Source organism: Macrotis lagotis, chromosome 7 (genome assembly GCF_037893015.1).
Source record: "Macrotis lagotis isolate mMagLag1 chromosome 7, bilby.v1.9.chrom.fasta, whole genome shotgun sequence".
NCBI classification, from domain to species: Eukaryota; Metazoa; Chordata; class Mammalia; order Peramelemorphia; family Peramelidae; genus Macrotis; species Macrotis lagotis.
Window position 1 is genome coordinate 204,758,295 of NC_133664.1, and position 13,057 is coordinate 204,771,351.

Consider the following 13,057-nt stretch of genomic DNA (forward strand, 5'->3'; position numbering starts at 1 on the left):
AAGCCTGGAAAGACTTGCATGAATTGATACTGGTAGAGATGAGCAGAACCAACATGGGGGTGATGATCAGCCTTAATGGACCTGCTCATTCCATCAGTGCAACAATCAGGGACAATTTTAGAATACCTGCAATATCAGAGAAAGAACTGTGTTTATATAAAGACCAAAGTCTATTATCTTCAATTTTTTTTAAAGTGTCTTATGTACTACATAATTTTGCTATCTCTAATATTTTATTGGATATGATTTCTCTCTCAACACATTCAATTTCAATCAATATATAGCATAGAAACAATGTAAAGATTATCAGACTGCCTTCTGTGGGGGGGTCAAAGGGAGGGAAAGAAGGGTGAGGGAAAAATTGTAAAATTCAAAACCTTAAAAAAAGATAGGTAGAAACTACCATTGTATGTAATTGGAAAACAAATAAAATATTAAATTAAAAAAAAAAGAAAAAGCCAAGGTCTCCCACTGCATCCAGAACCAGCCCCAGGTGTTTTGAGTCATGTCTGGCCACTGGACTCAGATGACTCCAGAGGAGAATGTAAGCCTGGTAACTTTGTACTACAACCCTTCACTTAAATCCAATTGACTTGCATGTCACAGCATCATCTCCCTGATATCATGGTCTTCTTTGAGAAAAAAGGACAAAACAACAACAACCACATTGGTAGACACTTCATCAAACTTAAGTGACTTTTTAAAATTATCATAAAAATTATCAGGATGGTAGCAAGATAGAGTATTAGCCCTGGAGTCAAGAGGAGCTGAGTTCAAATTCAACTTCAGACACTTAATACTTACTTAGCCTTGTGACTTTGGGCTAGTCACTTGACCCCATTGCCTTGCAAAAATTCCCCAAAAAACCTTACAGACTTTAAAAAAAATTATAAATCTACTTAAATTCTTTAAACAAGGCAAATCTGAGTCTTTTCTAAATTGTGTAAAGACTAGATTCAGGGTGACTGCTTTTATGGAAACCCAGAATGCAGTTTAAATTAAAAGGGAAACAGGTAAGGAACTGATTCAAATTTACAAAACTAAGGCATTCTCTAATGACAAATGGTTAAAGAATATAAGCAGACAACTTTCAAAGGAAGAAATCCAGGCTACCAACAATCATATTAAAAATTGGGGCAGTTAGGTGGCACAGTGGATAGAGCACCAGCCCTGGAGTTGGGAGTACCTGGGTTCAAATCTGGCCTCAAACACTTAATAATTACCTAGCTGTGTGGCCTTGGGCAAGCCACTTTACCCCATTTGCCTTCCAAAAAAAAAAAAATTGGAGAAAATTAAATTTAAACAACTCTGAGATTTGACCTCAAACCCATTAGATTGGCAAAAGAAGAAAATGTCAAATGCTGAAAAGGCAGCAGAAAAATAAACAAACTGGTGCAATGGACTACTTTAAAGTAGTTCAGTAATTCTGACAAGTAATTTAGAACTATATTCCAAAAGTCACTTAAACTCTTAGCCTTTGGCTGGGTTATATATACCATTACCAGGTCTTTATTCAAATAAGATAAAAAAGAAGAAAGGGACTGTACGATCACATTGACAACAGCAGCTCTTTTTTGTCAGTGACCAAAAAAAAAGGGAGACAACTAAACAAATTAAGTTATATGAATGTAATGGGATATTACTATATCAGAAGAAAAGATAAAATGGACAATTTCAGAGTCTCTTAGAAGACGTTTCAGAGGAAACTAAAAACAAGCCTATGCAGAGGGAAATGAACAGAACTAGGAGAATAATTTCTACAATGACAACTGCATTATAAAGAAACGCAACTTTGATCAATGCAATGATATACCACCAGTCCAGAGGACTGAAGATGAAACACCTTAACTAACTCCTGACAGAGGTGATGACAACAGAAAACTAAACACTACAGAAGAACTAAGGTAATTCTCACCACTTTATTACCTTTGTGTATATGTAAAAGATTCATTTACACATTAGAAAGGCTCTAATGGGAGAAAAGATGAAGGGGGAAAAAAATTAGATGCAAAAGAAATACGACAGAGCAGATGATGTAAAAAGGCTGGGAAGCATTGGGAAAACCTGATTTACACTTTATGAAGATGAGTTTCCCCAACATGTAAATAGTATCCTATCCTTAGAAATCTGTTACATTGTTATCATTCTGTGATGATGAGTTTACTTCCCCAGACCGAGCTCTCTAGAGGAGACCAAATTTCAGGATCTGGTGGAAAGAAAAAGGCGGAAAGGGCAAGGGGGTCCGACCCGGCTATAAGAAGCTGTTTCTGCTGCAGAAGGGATTTGGGGAAAAGGAGAGTGTGCCTAGAGAACAGAAATTAGCCTAGTTCAGGGCTCCTGAAGGAGGAGGACTGGGGACAATCCGATGGCCCGAGCGAGGGCTGGGAGGTGACTGCAGTCGCCGCCGCGGACTGCCCGGACAAGGGCTTGGGGGACACTAGCCAAGGGCTGGGCTGGACAAGCAGGCCTGCAGGCCCTGCGGGTGAAAGCCAACTCCAGCCTGGGCCCCGATCCCCGCGGACACTCAGGCTGGGTCCGCAGGCCGCCGGGCCGGGCCGGGCCAGGGCTCACCTTGCTGTCATCCATGTCCGCGGGCTCGCAGGCCGGGCCTCCAGCTCCAGTCCCGCCGGCCGGCTCCGCCCCCGGGGAGTTATTTTTTTTTTCACCGCGTCCTCAGGTCTAGCCTCGAGCCCTCTCGGTTCCCGAGGTCCCGGGGAGGGGAGGCCCGTTCAAAACTGAGCCCGGGAGCCCCAGGAGCGGCCCCAAACGGCCCCCTGGGCCGGAGCGGCCTCCTCCCCCTCCATGACTGTTTCTCCCGTGTGTTTATAGAAGCGCCAGGGAGAGGCGGGGGCCCGGAGGGAGTTCGGCCAAGGAGCTCCTCGGCCGCCGTAGACACGGGGGTTTCTGGGAGTTGTAGTTCTCCTCCACTAGGGCCGCCATTGGGCCCCGGCTTCGGATGGGCGTAGACCAAGGAAAGAAACGGCCTCCTGGCTATCCCAGAAGAAGCGCGCCGGGGGCTTCACCCCGGCACGTGCGCCCCCTACGCTCTCCTGCCCCCCCCCGCCCCCGCCCAGGAGAAGGCCGCCCCCGGCGACGGAAAAGCTGTACTTAGATGACCTGGAGGGAGGAACTACGAGTCCCATCGTTCCCGGTGGATTCGGAGGGAGACCAGCCGGCCAGCTGCGAAGGGTTGCAGGTCGGGCAGGAAGCTAGGGCCCGGTGCCCACGACGAGTGCCCGCCGGACTTGGCGCCCCCTTTCAATCCGGAACTGAAACACACACCAGAGCTGTGTGGTTCCTGGCAAGAAAGGGTTTTTGTGTGAGGGAACTGGATACTTAAAGGGGAAAACTCCATCGGTGCGTTTAAGGAATGATCCGATAGCAAAGCAGGAGCCTCTCCTGGAATGCCAGGATAGAGAATACCAGTAAAACAACCAATAGAATAAGTCGTGGCAAGAAGGCACAAAACCGGTACCGCCGCGAACCTGCAACGTGCACACGGCTTCCTCCTATCCTTTTAAGACAGGGTGTGGTTTTCTTCGGGGAGGCGGGACGGACACCGGACTTGAGTTTTCATTGGCTCAGGAACTTCGGTCAAGGAGTCCCTCTACCAATGGGGATAGCTACCCGCTCTGCCACCTGTCCTAAAAATGGCCATTCACGGACCGAGAGGCTAAGTAATTTGCATAGGGCGATGCAAACCGGTTCAGAGGAGAGGCGGAGACTGGCGGCTGGGCGGGACCTCCAGCCGGGGAGCTCTGGATTCAAATTCCACCCACGAAACTTTCTATGTGTCTCATTACCTCGGATCCCTCAACTGTACGAGCCCCAGCCTCCCCAGGCTGCAAGGATTAGATTATATTACACATTATTTATAAACACTTTTGTTATGTCTTGGGCCCAGTCTGGTGAACTTTGGCTCAGAGTAGTGTTTTTAAAATGCATTAAAATACCTAAAATTACAAAGGTAACCAATTATAATGAAATGGTTCTCAAAAAAAATTTTTTTTCAAGTTCACAGACACCCCCCCCAAGACTGTCACTCCTGGAGTGGATAATAGAAATATTATTCTCCCTTTTTATAGATCAGGAAAAGGAGACTGAAAAATGGAACGATTAGACAGTGCCTCAGAGGGGATTAACTCCAAGATTTTCTAAATATAAAATAAACCATAATTATGCTGCCTTTAAAAACAATATAGAGGGGCGGCTAGGTGGCGTAGTGGATAAAGCACCGACCCTGGAGTTAGGAGTACTTGGGTTCAAATCCGGTCTCAGACACTTAATAATTACCTAGCTGTGTGGCCTTGGGCAAGCCACTTAACCCGTTTGCCTTGCAAAAACCTTAAAAAAATAAATAAATAAAATAAAGACAATATAGAGTGTTGTTAAAAGGTCACATCAACTTTTTTAATTGAGGAGAATGGAAGAAGAGAATAGAAATAAAACAGGTAACATTTTTTTAAAAATTATTTCCTTAAATATTTCCCAATTACATGGCAAAAAAAATTAACATCTATTTTTTAAAATAAATTTATTTTTTTCCAACTATATGCAAAGGTAATTTTCAACAGTCATTTTTGTATAAGGTTTTTGAATTTGACATTTTTCTGCCTCTCTCCTTCCTCTCCCCTTGACAAGAGAGTAATCTAATATAGGTTATACAATTAATTTTTTTTTAAAGTTTGACTTTTCAAATTTTCTCCTTCCGTTCTGTTTCTCTCTCACCCCTGAGAAAGCAAGCAATTTGTTTGATTACCCACGTGAAGTCCTGCAAAATATATTTAAAATGGACAATTTCATGGAAGGAAGGAAAAGTTGTATTACCAAATCAAAAGAACTGGAATAAGAAAGGAAGATATGGTGAGAGACAGGAAAAATCTATGAATCAAACATCTGAAAAAGTCTAATCTCCAGATATATGGGGAAATAATATAAATATATGAGGGGCAGTAAGATGTGCCTTGGAAGCAAGTTGCATCTCTGATACAGCTGTGAAGCCATGGGGAAGTCATTTGATCACTCAAGTGTATCAGAAAGCTCTGAAACTAGAAATCATGAAAAGTTACCATCTGCATCAGTGGAAGGAAATTCTACACTAGGACTCCCACATGTTAAAGAAAAAACAAAATTCAGACAAAAATCTATTTATAACTAGGTTTTTTCCTGAACTCTGACTTCATATATATACATATATATATATATATTATATTAATATTATTATTGAATTTAATATTATTAATGTTATAATTATGTGTTAATAAAAGCAAATAATTATATATGATCCTGTGTTTTACATACATGTACACACATATATGCAGATATTCATGTGAGTATGTGCATATAATTTAAAATTGAGCCATTTTCCAAAAAGAAAAAATGCAATATCAATAACTAAATGGAAAAAATACTCCAAATAACAAGTAATAAAATATAAATTAAATTTTGCCTCATACCTATCAAATTGGCAAAGAAAGTAAAAAATAAAGTCAATAATGGAGTGTCTGTAAGAACTCAAACACAGTAACAGTCAATAGAGCTAGTAATTGGTCCATTTATTCTAGAAAATAATTTGGATTTATCTGAGAGGTCACTAATCTATCTTTACCCAGCAATTCCACTACTAGGCACATGTCCCCAAAGAATTCATACAGATTGAAAGATTCCACAATCATCACAATATACACACTTTCTGTAATCGTAAAACACTGGAAACAAAATGGCCCTATCAAATGAGATTGAATCATGATGTTTGAATGTAACAGAATACTCTTGTATTATAAGGAAGGAATATGAGGAGTTCATAGGACCATAGTAAGTCTTATAAACTGATGCAAAATGAAGAAAGAACAACCAAGGGAACAATTTACAATATATTTAACTTCAGTAATGTAAACGGAAAATGAAAACACTAATGGGCATCAGATTTCAAATTAAATGTAATGAAAAACCTTAGTGCCTGAAGACCATACCTCCCTCCTCTCAAAAGAGAGGTGGTATTCTATAGGTTTTAAATATTACACAGTTTAATGATTTAGTAAATAAAGTGCTGAAGTTGAGAACTTCCTTATACACTTGATATTGGAGTAAAGAAGACATCTGAGGCAACTAGGTGGCACAGTGGATAGAGCACTGGCACTGGAGTCATGAGGACTCTGCCCTCTGTGAAATCTGCCCTCAGACAATTGTGTGACTGTGTCACTGTGTGACCTTTGACAAGTCACTTAACCCCATTACCTTGCAAACCACCACCCCCAAAAATACTCATCTTCCTAAGTTCAAATGTGGCCTCAGATACTTACTAGTTGTGATCCTGGACAGGTCATGTAACTCAGTTTGCCTCAGTTCCCTCATCTGTAAAACTGGAGAAGGAAATGGCAAATTACTCTAGTTATCTTTGCCAAGAAAATCATATAGAGTTGGACACAACTGAATAAGAAAACATGCTGTGAAGCATGATCTCTGTCATAGTTGCTTTACTTACCTACATTTCTTTGTTATGAGAAAGGGGCTCAGAATAGTGTAGTATTGAGAAGTGATATTACTTTTTAAAAAGTGTCAATTAAAATAGTTGTATTACATAATAAAATATAAAAACCTTCCACAGAGTAAAATATTTCTATTTGTAAAGCCCAAAAAGAATGAGAAAAATTTGCCTTGGAATGATAAAAAGTAGATCTACAGGGTTATCTTCCATATAACTGACCCATTTTTTTTCCTAGTCATGTATTTTCTTGATGACATTGTTTTGTTTGTTTTTGTTTTTTTAGGTTTTTGCAAGGCAAATGGGTTAAGTGGCTTGCCCAAGGCCACACACCTAGGTAATTATTTAGTGTCTGAGATCGGATTTGAACCCAGGTACTCCTGACTCCAGGGCTGGTGCTTTATCCACTACGCCACCTAGCCACCCTTTGATGACATTGTTTATATTATTTCTGTATAATAATTAATTTCATTCATGTAATATGCTACAGATTGTTAAATTCTACCTTGCCCCTCTCCACTGATTTTTTTTCATTAAGACATCCTAATAAATGGCATACCTCTCTCAAGGGGAATTGCTAGTTGTTATATGTACTTTGAAAGGCTTTGTTCCTTCCCCTTCTTGCCAGTCTTTGGTTGGGAGTTATAATCTAATTGATACATTCCTCCCCACCCCATAAATTTTCCCCGACCTACTCATTATACTAATGAGCAAGAACAGCTACCTCCCGGAGCATATGCAAAGGAGAAGGATGTGGACCCTAGGTTAACTCCCAACTAGGTGGGGTGATCCCTCCTTAATCTCAGTTTTTGATCAGATTGAGGCTACATATTGTTTTATCTCAAGTACTTGCCCAAAGGCAACAACACATGCAGACCTGAGTCTTTGTAATGTAAATGACAATTCTCCCTTCACATTCTTGTGAAACCAACCCCCCCCATATTTCTCACAGTTTTCCCTTTTTAAAAAATAATTTATCTCCACGGATTTTTGAGTGATCCTCATTTTAAATTTTGTAATCTGTACTATTCCCTGATCGCAACCATAAAATGTTATTGAAAAAAATACTAGTGTTTAAAAAGATGAGTCTTTATTTCAGGGAGAAACCTAGGATCCTTAAAGGAATTTGAAATTTTCCAAAGCAATCCAAACAATAATTCTGTACAATTCTGGGTCCAGCTCCTTGTCCATTTGCAGAGTCTCTTCAAAACATTATATTGATGAAGAAGCTCTATATTCAATTACATATCATAGCCCAGACAATAGACATTCTTCATCTACTTTTTTTCCCATGTGAGTAGATATCAAACTTTTGTGGAATGATTGCTCTTCAGTGTTAGAGTATTTGCTGAGATAAGCATAATGTTTCCCATGGGGGAGCTTACAATTTTTAAGTCATAGACCCCTTTGACATTCTGATAAATCCTATGTCCCTGTTTCTCAGGGAAAATAAATGTGTAAAATAAAATATTTAGGATTAAAACCAATCCTATCATGTTAAAATGAAGTTATAATTTTTTAAAGTTCACATACTTCAGGATAAAAATACCTGTTCTCTTTGCCTTGGACCCAGCACTGTATAACTATATATTTTCCATATCTGTTGTTGACATCTTTGGTGTTATTATGTTCTTATATATTTAAATGAATCTTATATAATTTTGACATATATATATATATATATATATATATATATGAAACTTCAAGGCAGCGAATCATATACTTTTATGGTCAACATAAAACACAATGAGGTCTTGTATACATTTTTCAACCAATCTGTAAAGTTAAAGATGTAGTCTACTGTGTAGTATGGCTTGCAAAAGCCTGCCTTTTTATTTCTTATACTTTTATTAAATATACTCTTGATACCCAGATAATTCTCATGAGACTTTTAAAATTTGTTAGCTTAGTAGTTATATATATATTTTCTAAATCATTTTGGGGGAGGAGGGATTGATACTAAAATATGAGATTAATCCCACACTGTGCATACATTCCGATCCTTAAGATTACTTGAAAATCGATCCCTTAGTATCTTTAAAAAAAAGTGTTATTTCTATAATGAATATCCTTTTCCAATTTTTAATCTAGTGCAATGGCTTTTCCCATCTTTGTCATTTCCACTTCAATAGTAAAATTATTTGTAATAAGCTTATGTATTATCCTCAAGTACTAGAGGAAAAAGAAGAGGAATGTAGTCTATTTTTATGACTAAGATTTGTTGTATACTACCACCTCCTCAGCATTCCCCAAAACAGCAACCCTAGGTTTCCTCCTCCCTGGGAGCCCTACTGTGTCAGTAATACCAAATTTCTGTCTCAGTAGAGGCTTCTGCTGAGAGAGTTCCTCACATATTTTGCAATGTTTGGGAAAGGACTCTTTCACCTTCCTCCAGGAACCCAATATTCAGTGAGAGTATCCCTTCCAGGAAAATACACCTTCATAGTTATCTATCAACACTTTCACCTTTCACATTCGGTTAGAAAACAAGACACCTCCCCTCTGTATCACCCTTTGGCTCCTCAAATACTTTCTAGGAAGAAGTTGTTTAAACCAATTAAGAGAAAAGGAGGTCTGTGGATTGCGGGGAGGGAGGGGAGGAGTGGCTGAGCTGTTTCTTCGGCGCATATGGCACCTAGGCAGCCCTCTGCTGGGAAGGAAACAGTGACATGCTTGAGAAAAGTCTTTCCGGAAATGAGATCTGAGAAAACAGGGCAATAGAGTACTCTCTAGAGTGACATTGAGTGATCAGAGACCTGGCTTCTGAGAGGTAGAACACCTAACCTTGGCTGTTGGGTCATGTTAATGAAACTTAATTAGAAAGAAGCAAACTTCTTACCCTAATGTGGGATAGAGGACCAATCTGTCATCTGAGGACATGTGGTCAAACCCATTGGCATAGGGAACCCAATTGGGAAAGTTTAACTGCTTTGTTCTTTATTATTTGGTTCTATGTGCAACATAACAGAATGTCACAGCCCCATGTCCAGATTGGCAGAGGATCTACTGCCCAACCTTAGTTGGTCTCCTTAAGGTTTTACCCCAAGTGTTTGTTCAACAGGGATATATGTTATCTTTCATGCATAGAAACATTCCCCACAAATATAGGTCAGTGTAGGAGGTAATGGGATATTCCTTCAGTGGTACTGATCTGGGTCTTTATTTGTCCAGTCTGTCCAGATCCCAGACCATTTAGTCAGAACCATGGCCAATACCCAGTAATCACAGTAGGTATATTCCTCTCATATAAGATAGAGTCATTGGTAAACCAGACAAAACAGGAGCCAGGTCTTTGTGCTGAAGTGAATTTGAAAGCCAATTTTAAGGGGTAACTAAGTGGCACAGTGGATAGAACACTGGAGTCAGAAGGACCTGAGTTCAAATTCAACCTCAGACACTTCATAATTGCATTGTGACCTTGGGCAAGTCACAACCCCATTGCCTTAAGTAAAATTAAAAAAAGAAAAGCCAGTTTTAAATTGTTGGCAGTGGCTACATTTCAGGGACCTGTTTACCTAGACATAAGGAAATAATGGAGAAAATGCTAATGTAAATTAAATTTTAAAGTATGTCATGAATGCTTTTTTTTTTTTTACAAAGACCTAATTGTTAAACATTTACCAGCACCTGAACCAGGCCCTTATAAGGGAAGAAGCACTGGGTTCACCTGCTCTAGAAGTTTAATCTGTACTATATCTAGTCAATTGGGTCTCTGGAAGAGTAAAAAATCTGTTGCATTTGTGAAAGGTACCAATGGTCATGGATGAGTATAATTTTTAAATTTACAATTTCCTGTGCTCTTTAGCACGAGAGGTCATTTTTTTTTTTAGGTTTTTGCAAAGTAATGGGGTTAAAGTGGCTTGCCCAAGGCCACACAGCTGGGAAATTATTAAGTGTCTGAGACTGGATTTGAACTCTGGTACTCCTGACTCCAGGGCTGGTGCTCTATCCACTGCTCTACCTAGCCACTCCTAGAGAAGCCATTTTGAATTATCCAAGTCAAAATAGTAAACTGATTGTAGCAGTTATTGTTTAACCCTGAGCCCAATATTGGGCAAACAAATGTTTTCTAAGCATTTTATATCCCCTATTCTTCCAGATATTTTGAGAATCACTCTCTCAAATATTCTTCCCCACTCCTAAACTGTCACACTTTCAGCACGAAGTGCCTTTGGGTACTTTTTTTCATTCATTTGTTTTTGCCATCTCTTTTCTTTACTGATGGTCTCCCTCCTAACATAGTTCATTGGGGAAATATGATCATAATGATAATAGACTTGCCCAAGGCCACCCAGCTAGGTAATTTATTAAGTGTCTGAGGTCAGATTTGAACTCAGGTCCTCCTGACTCCAGGAGTGGTCTTCTGGGGCACCTAGGTGCCCCAACAATCTCAATTTTTGTATTATTATTGTTTGGTATCCATCATATTTTGTGCTTCCCATTATATATAATGTGGGAATATATGTTTATATGTATGTATACATATATACATATGTATACATAACACATAGAGACATTGTTTGCTAACCACTAGTATTTGAGAAACTACTATGAGGAATTCCATGGGAGCATGGCCCCCTCACTTTCTTCAAAAAATACACTGTTGCTCTATTTAAGCCATTTTATCCAGTTCTCCATATCTCTAAGCTAACACTAATGTTGCACTGCTTCCAAGTTGTTTCATGTTATCCATTTTGTAGTAAAGGTTTCACACTGGAAAACATCAAAGAAAAGGTTTCTTATTAAAATGGCTTGTTGAGTTCACAGATTGCTTCTCCTTATGCCTTATGCAAATGAATTATTTTAAAAATATATTTAAATATTATATATATAATGTATAAAGTTATATCCAAGTTTCCATCATAACTGAGATCCATTTAGATATCTGTTCACATGGACAATTCTGTTTCAAAGCATTTCAAGTATAGTTAAGAGAACATTAAAACATTTAAAACCATTTAAATTAAAAGTCATTAAAAATAATGCCTATGGAAAAGGATGAAAGATGTGGGAATTGAGTGAACCACACTAACTCCATCTTGTGATCTTGTGACTCAATTCTGGATCCAATTCTATTCCTTTTTGTTTTGTTTTTGCAAGGCAAATGGGGTTAAGTGGCTTGCCCAAGGCCACACAGCTAGGTAATTATTAAGTGTCTGAGACCGGATTTGAACCCAGGTACTCCTGACTCCAGGGTCGGTGCTTTATCCACTGTGCCACCTAGCCACCCCTCTATTCCTTTTCTATTCAATTATGGGTCTAGTTCAATTTCTGTCTTGTGAGAAAACTTTATTCAACTATAGGAATTGTGAGAAACATTGTTTGAAACCTAGACCTGCATGACTGGGTAGCTGGACCACTTCTACCTACTGCTTAGAGACTTTTAATCAAGGATCTAGGTTATACCAATCAGAAATATAGACAGATCTGAAGAAATTTTCTCACAACTATACATCTGAAGCAACTCTTATATCATATCTGAAAACTAGTCCCATATTGGTTAAAGTTATTGTTTCCATGTTTCTTTGATTGAATACAGACACTTAGAGGGAGTGGGACACCTTTTTTTCTGATTTCCAACTTGGAAAATTCCTAATCTTTCCTTCACTTAGAAATTATATTACCTAATTTTGTATCTTTGTTAATTGTTTTCTTTTGATTAATTGGTCTCATTTGATTGTTTTTAGTACATGAAAATCTATCTCCTGTATTCAGAGTTTTTAGTCCCCTTGGGAGTCCATTGATCCATTTATCGTGCCTGTTGTGCTAAAAATTGAATAGCTCAGATTGTTTTCTCAGTTATTATTAATTATACACCTCAGAGGGAGTTTTTTGTTTGCTACACTGATTTCTTATCTACTCCAACCCCTTTTTCAAAGGGATGAGATTCAACTTTGAATATTTTTAAGTGCCCCCCCCAGGAACTATAACCCAAAGATCTTATAGTAGTTCAGAGGCATGTCTTTGGAATTATTGAAGATTACTGTGGATTTGTGGATTATTCAAGTTATAAAGAAGACTATGAAAAAGCAAGAAGGAAAACAACAGTATTCAAAGGAAAAACAAACCACTGATTGAAAGGATATAGGGGGGTGGCATGAGATTATATGAGGTGGGTAAGGGAACAAAAATTAACCTTATTACAGGAACAACAAACAAGGATGAGCAGTATAATATTTTGCATTCAGGAATGTCATGGCTATGTTGATGTGTATATTTGGCAGTGGAACAACAGAGCATTATTACTGCAGATATGGTAATCATGAAGATATAGAGAAAAGTGGGTGAGCCATGTGAAATTCATGAAATGCTTGAGATGAACTCATTGTTGAAGTGTTATTCATATTTTGTTTTTTAAGTAGTTTTTTATTTCATTTATAGATTTTTTTGTGAATATCTTGTTTCCTAAAATTTTAGTTCATTTTTGTGACTTAAAACTATTCCATCTCTATGTTTGTTTTTATTCTAGAGGCATTTTCAAATGTGCTTTCCTATCCTTGGCCTACGCTGACAAATATGTCTGACTCTGCATTTGTCAAGTAGTGACTTTTCACCATTTTCTAACAAGTTCTA

General features: G+C 38.5%; 1 protein-coding gene across 1 annotated transcript in view; it reads right to left on the reverse strand.

Moving 5' to 3' along the window:
- Positions 1-2,862, reverse strand: part of CREBL2 (cAMP responsive element binding protein like 2) — a 30,651-nt gene extending 27,789 nt beyond the window's left edge. Inside the window, exon 1 of the mRNA XM_074194564.1 lies at positions 2,572-2,862. Within this exon, the coding sequence (XP_074050665.1) occupies positions 2,572-2,586 (15 nt within the window). The 5' untranslated portion in view covers positions 2,587-2,862. The remainder of the gene's footprint in view (positions 1-2,571) is intronic.
- Between the last annotated feature and the right edge of the window lie 10,195 nt (positions 2,863-13,057).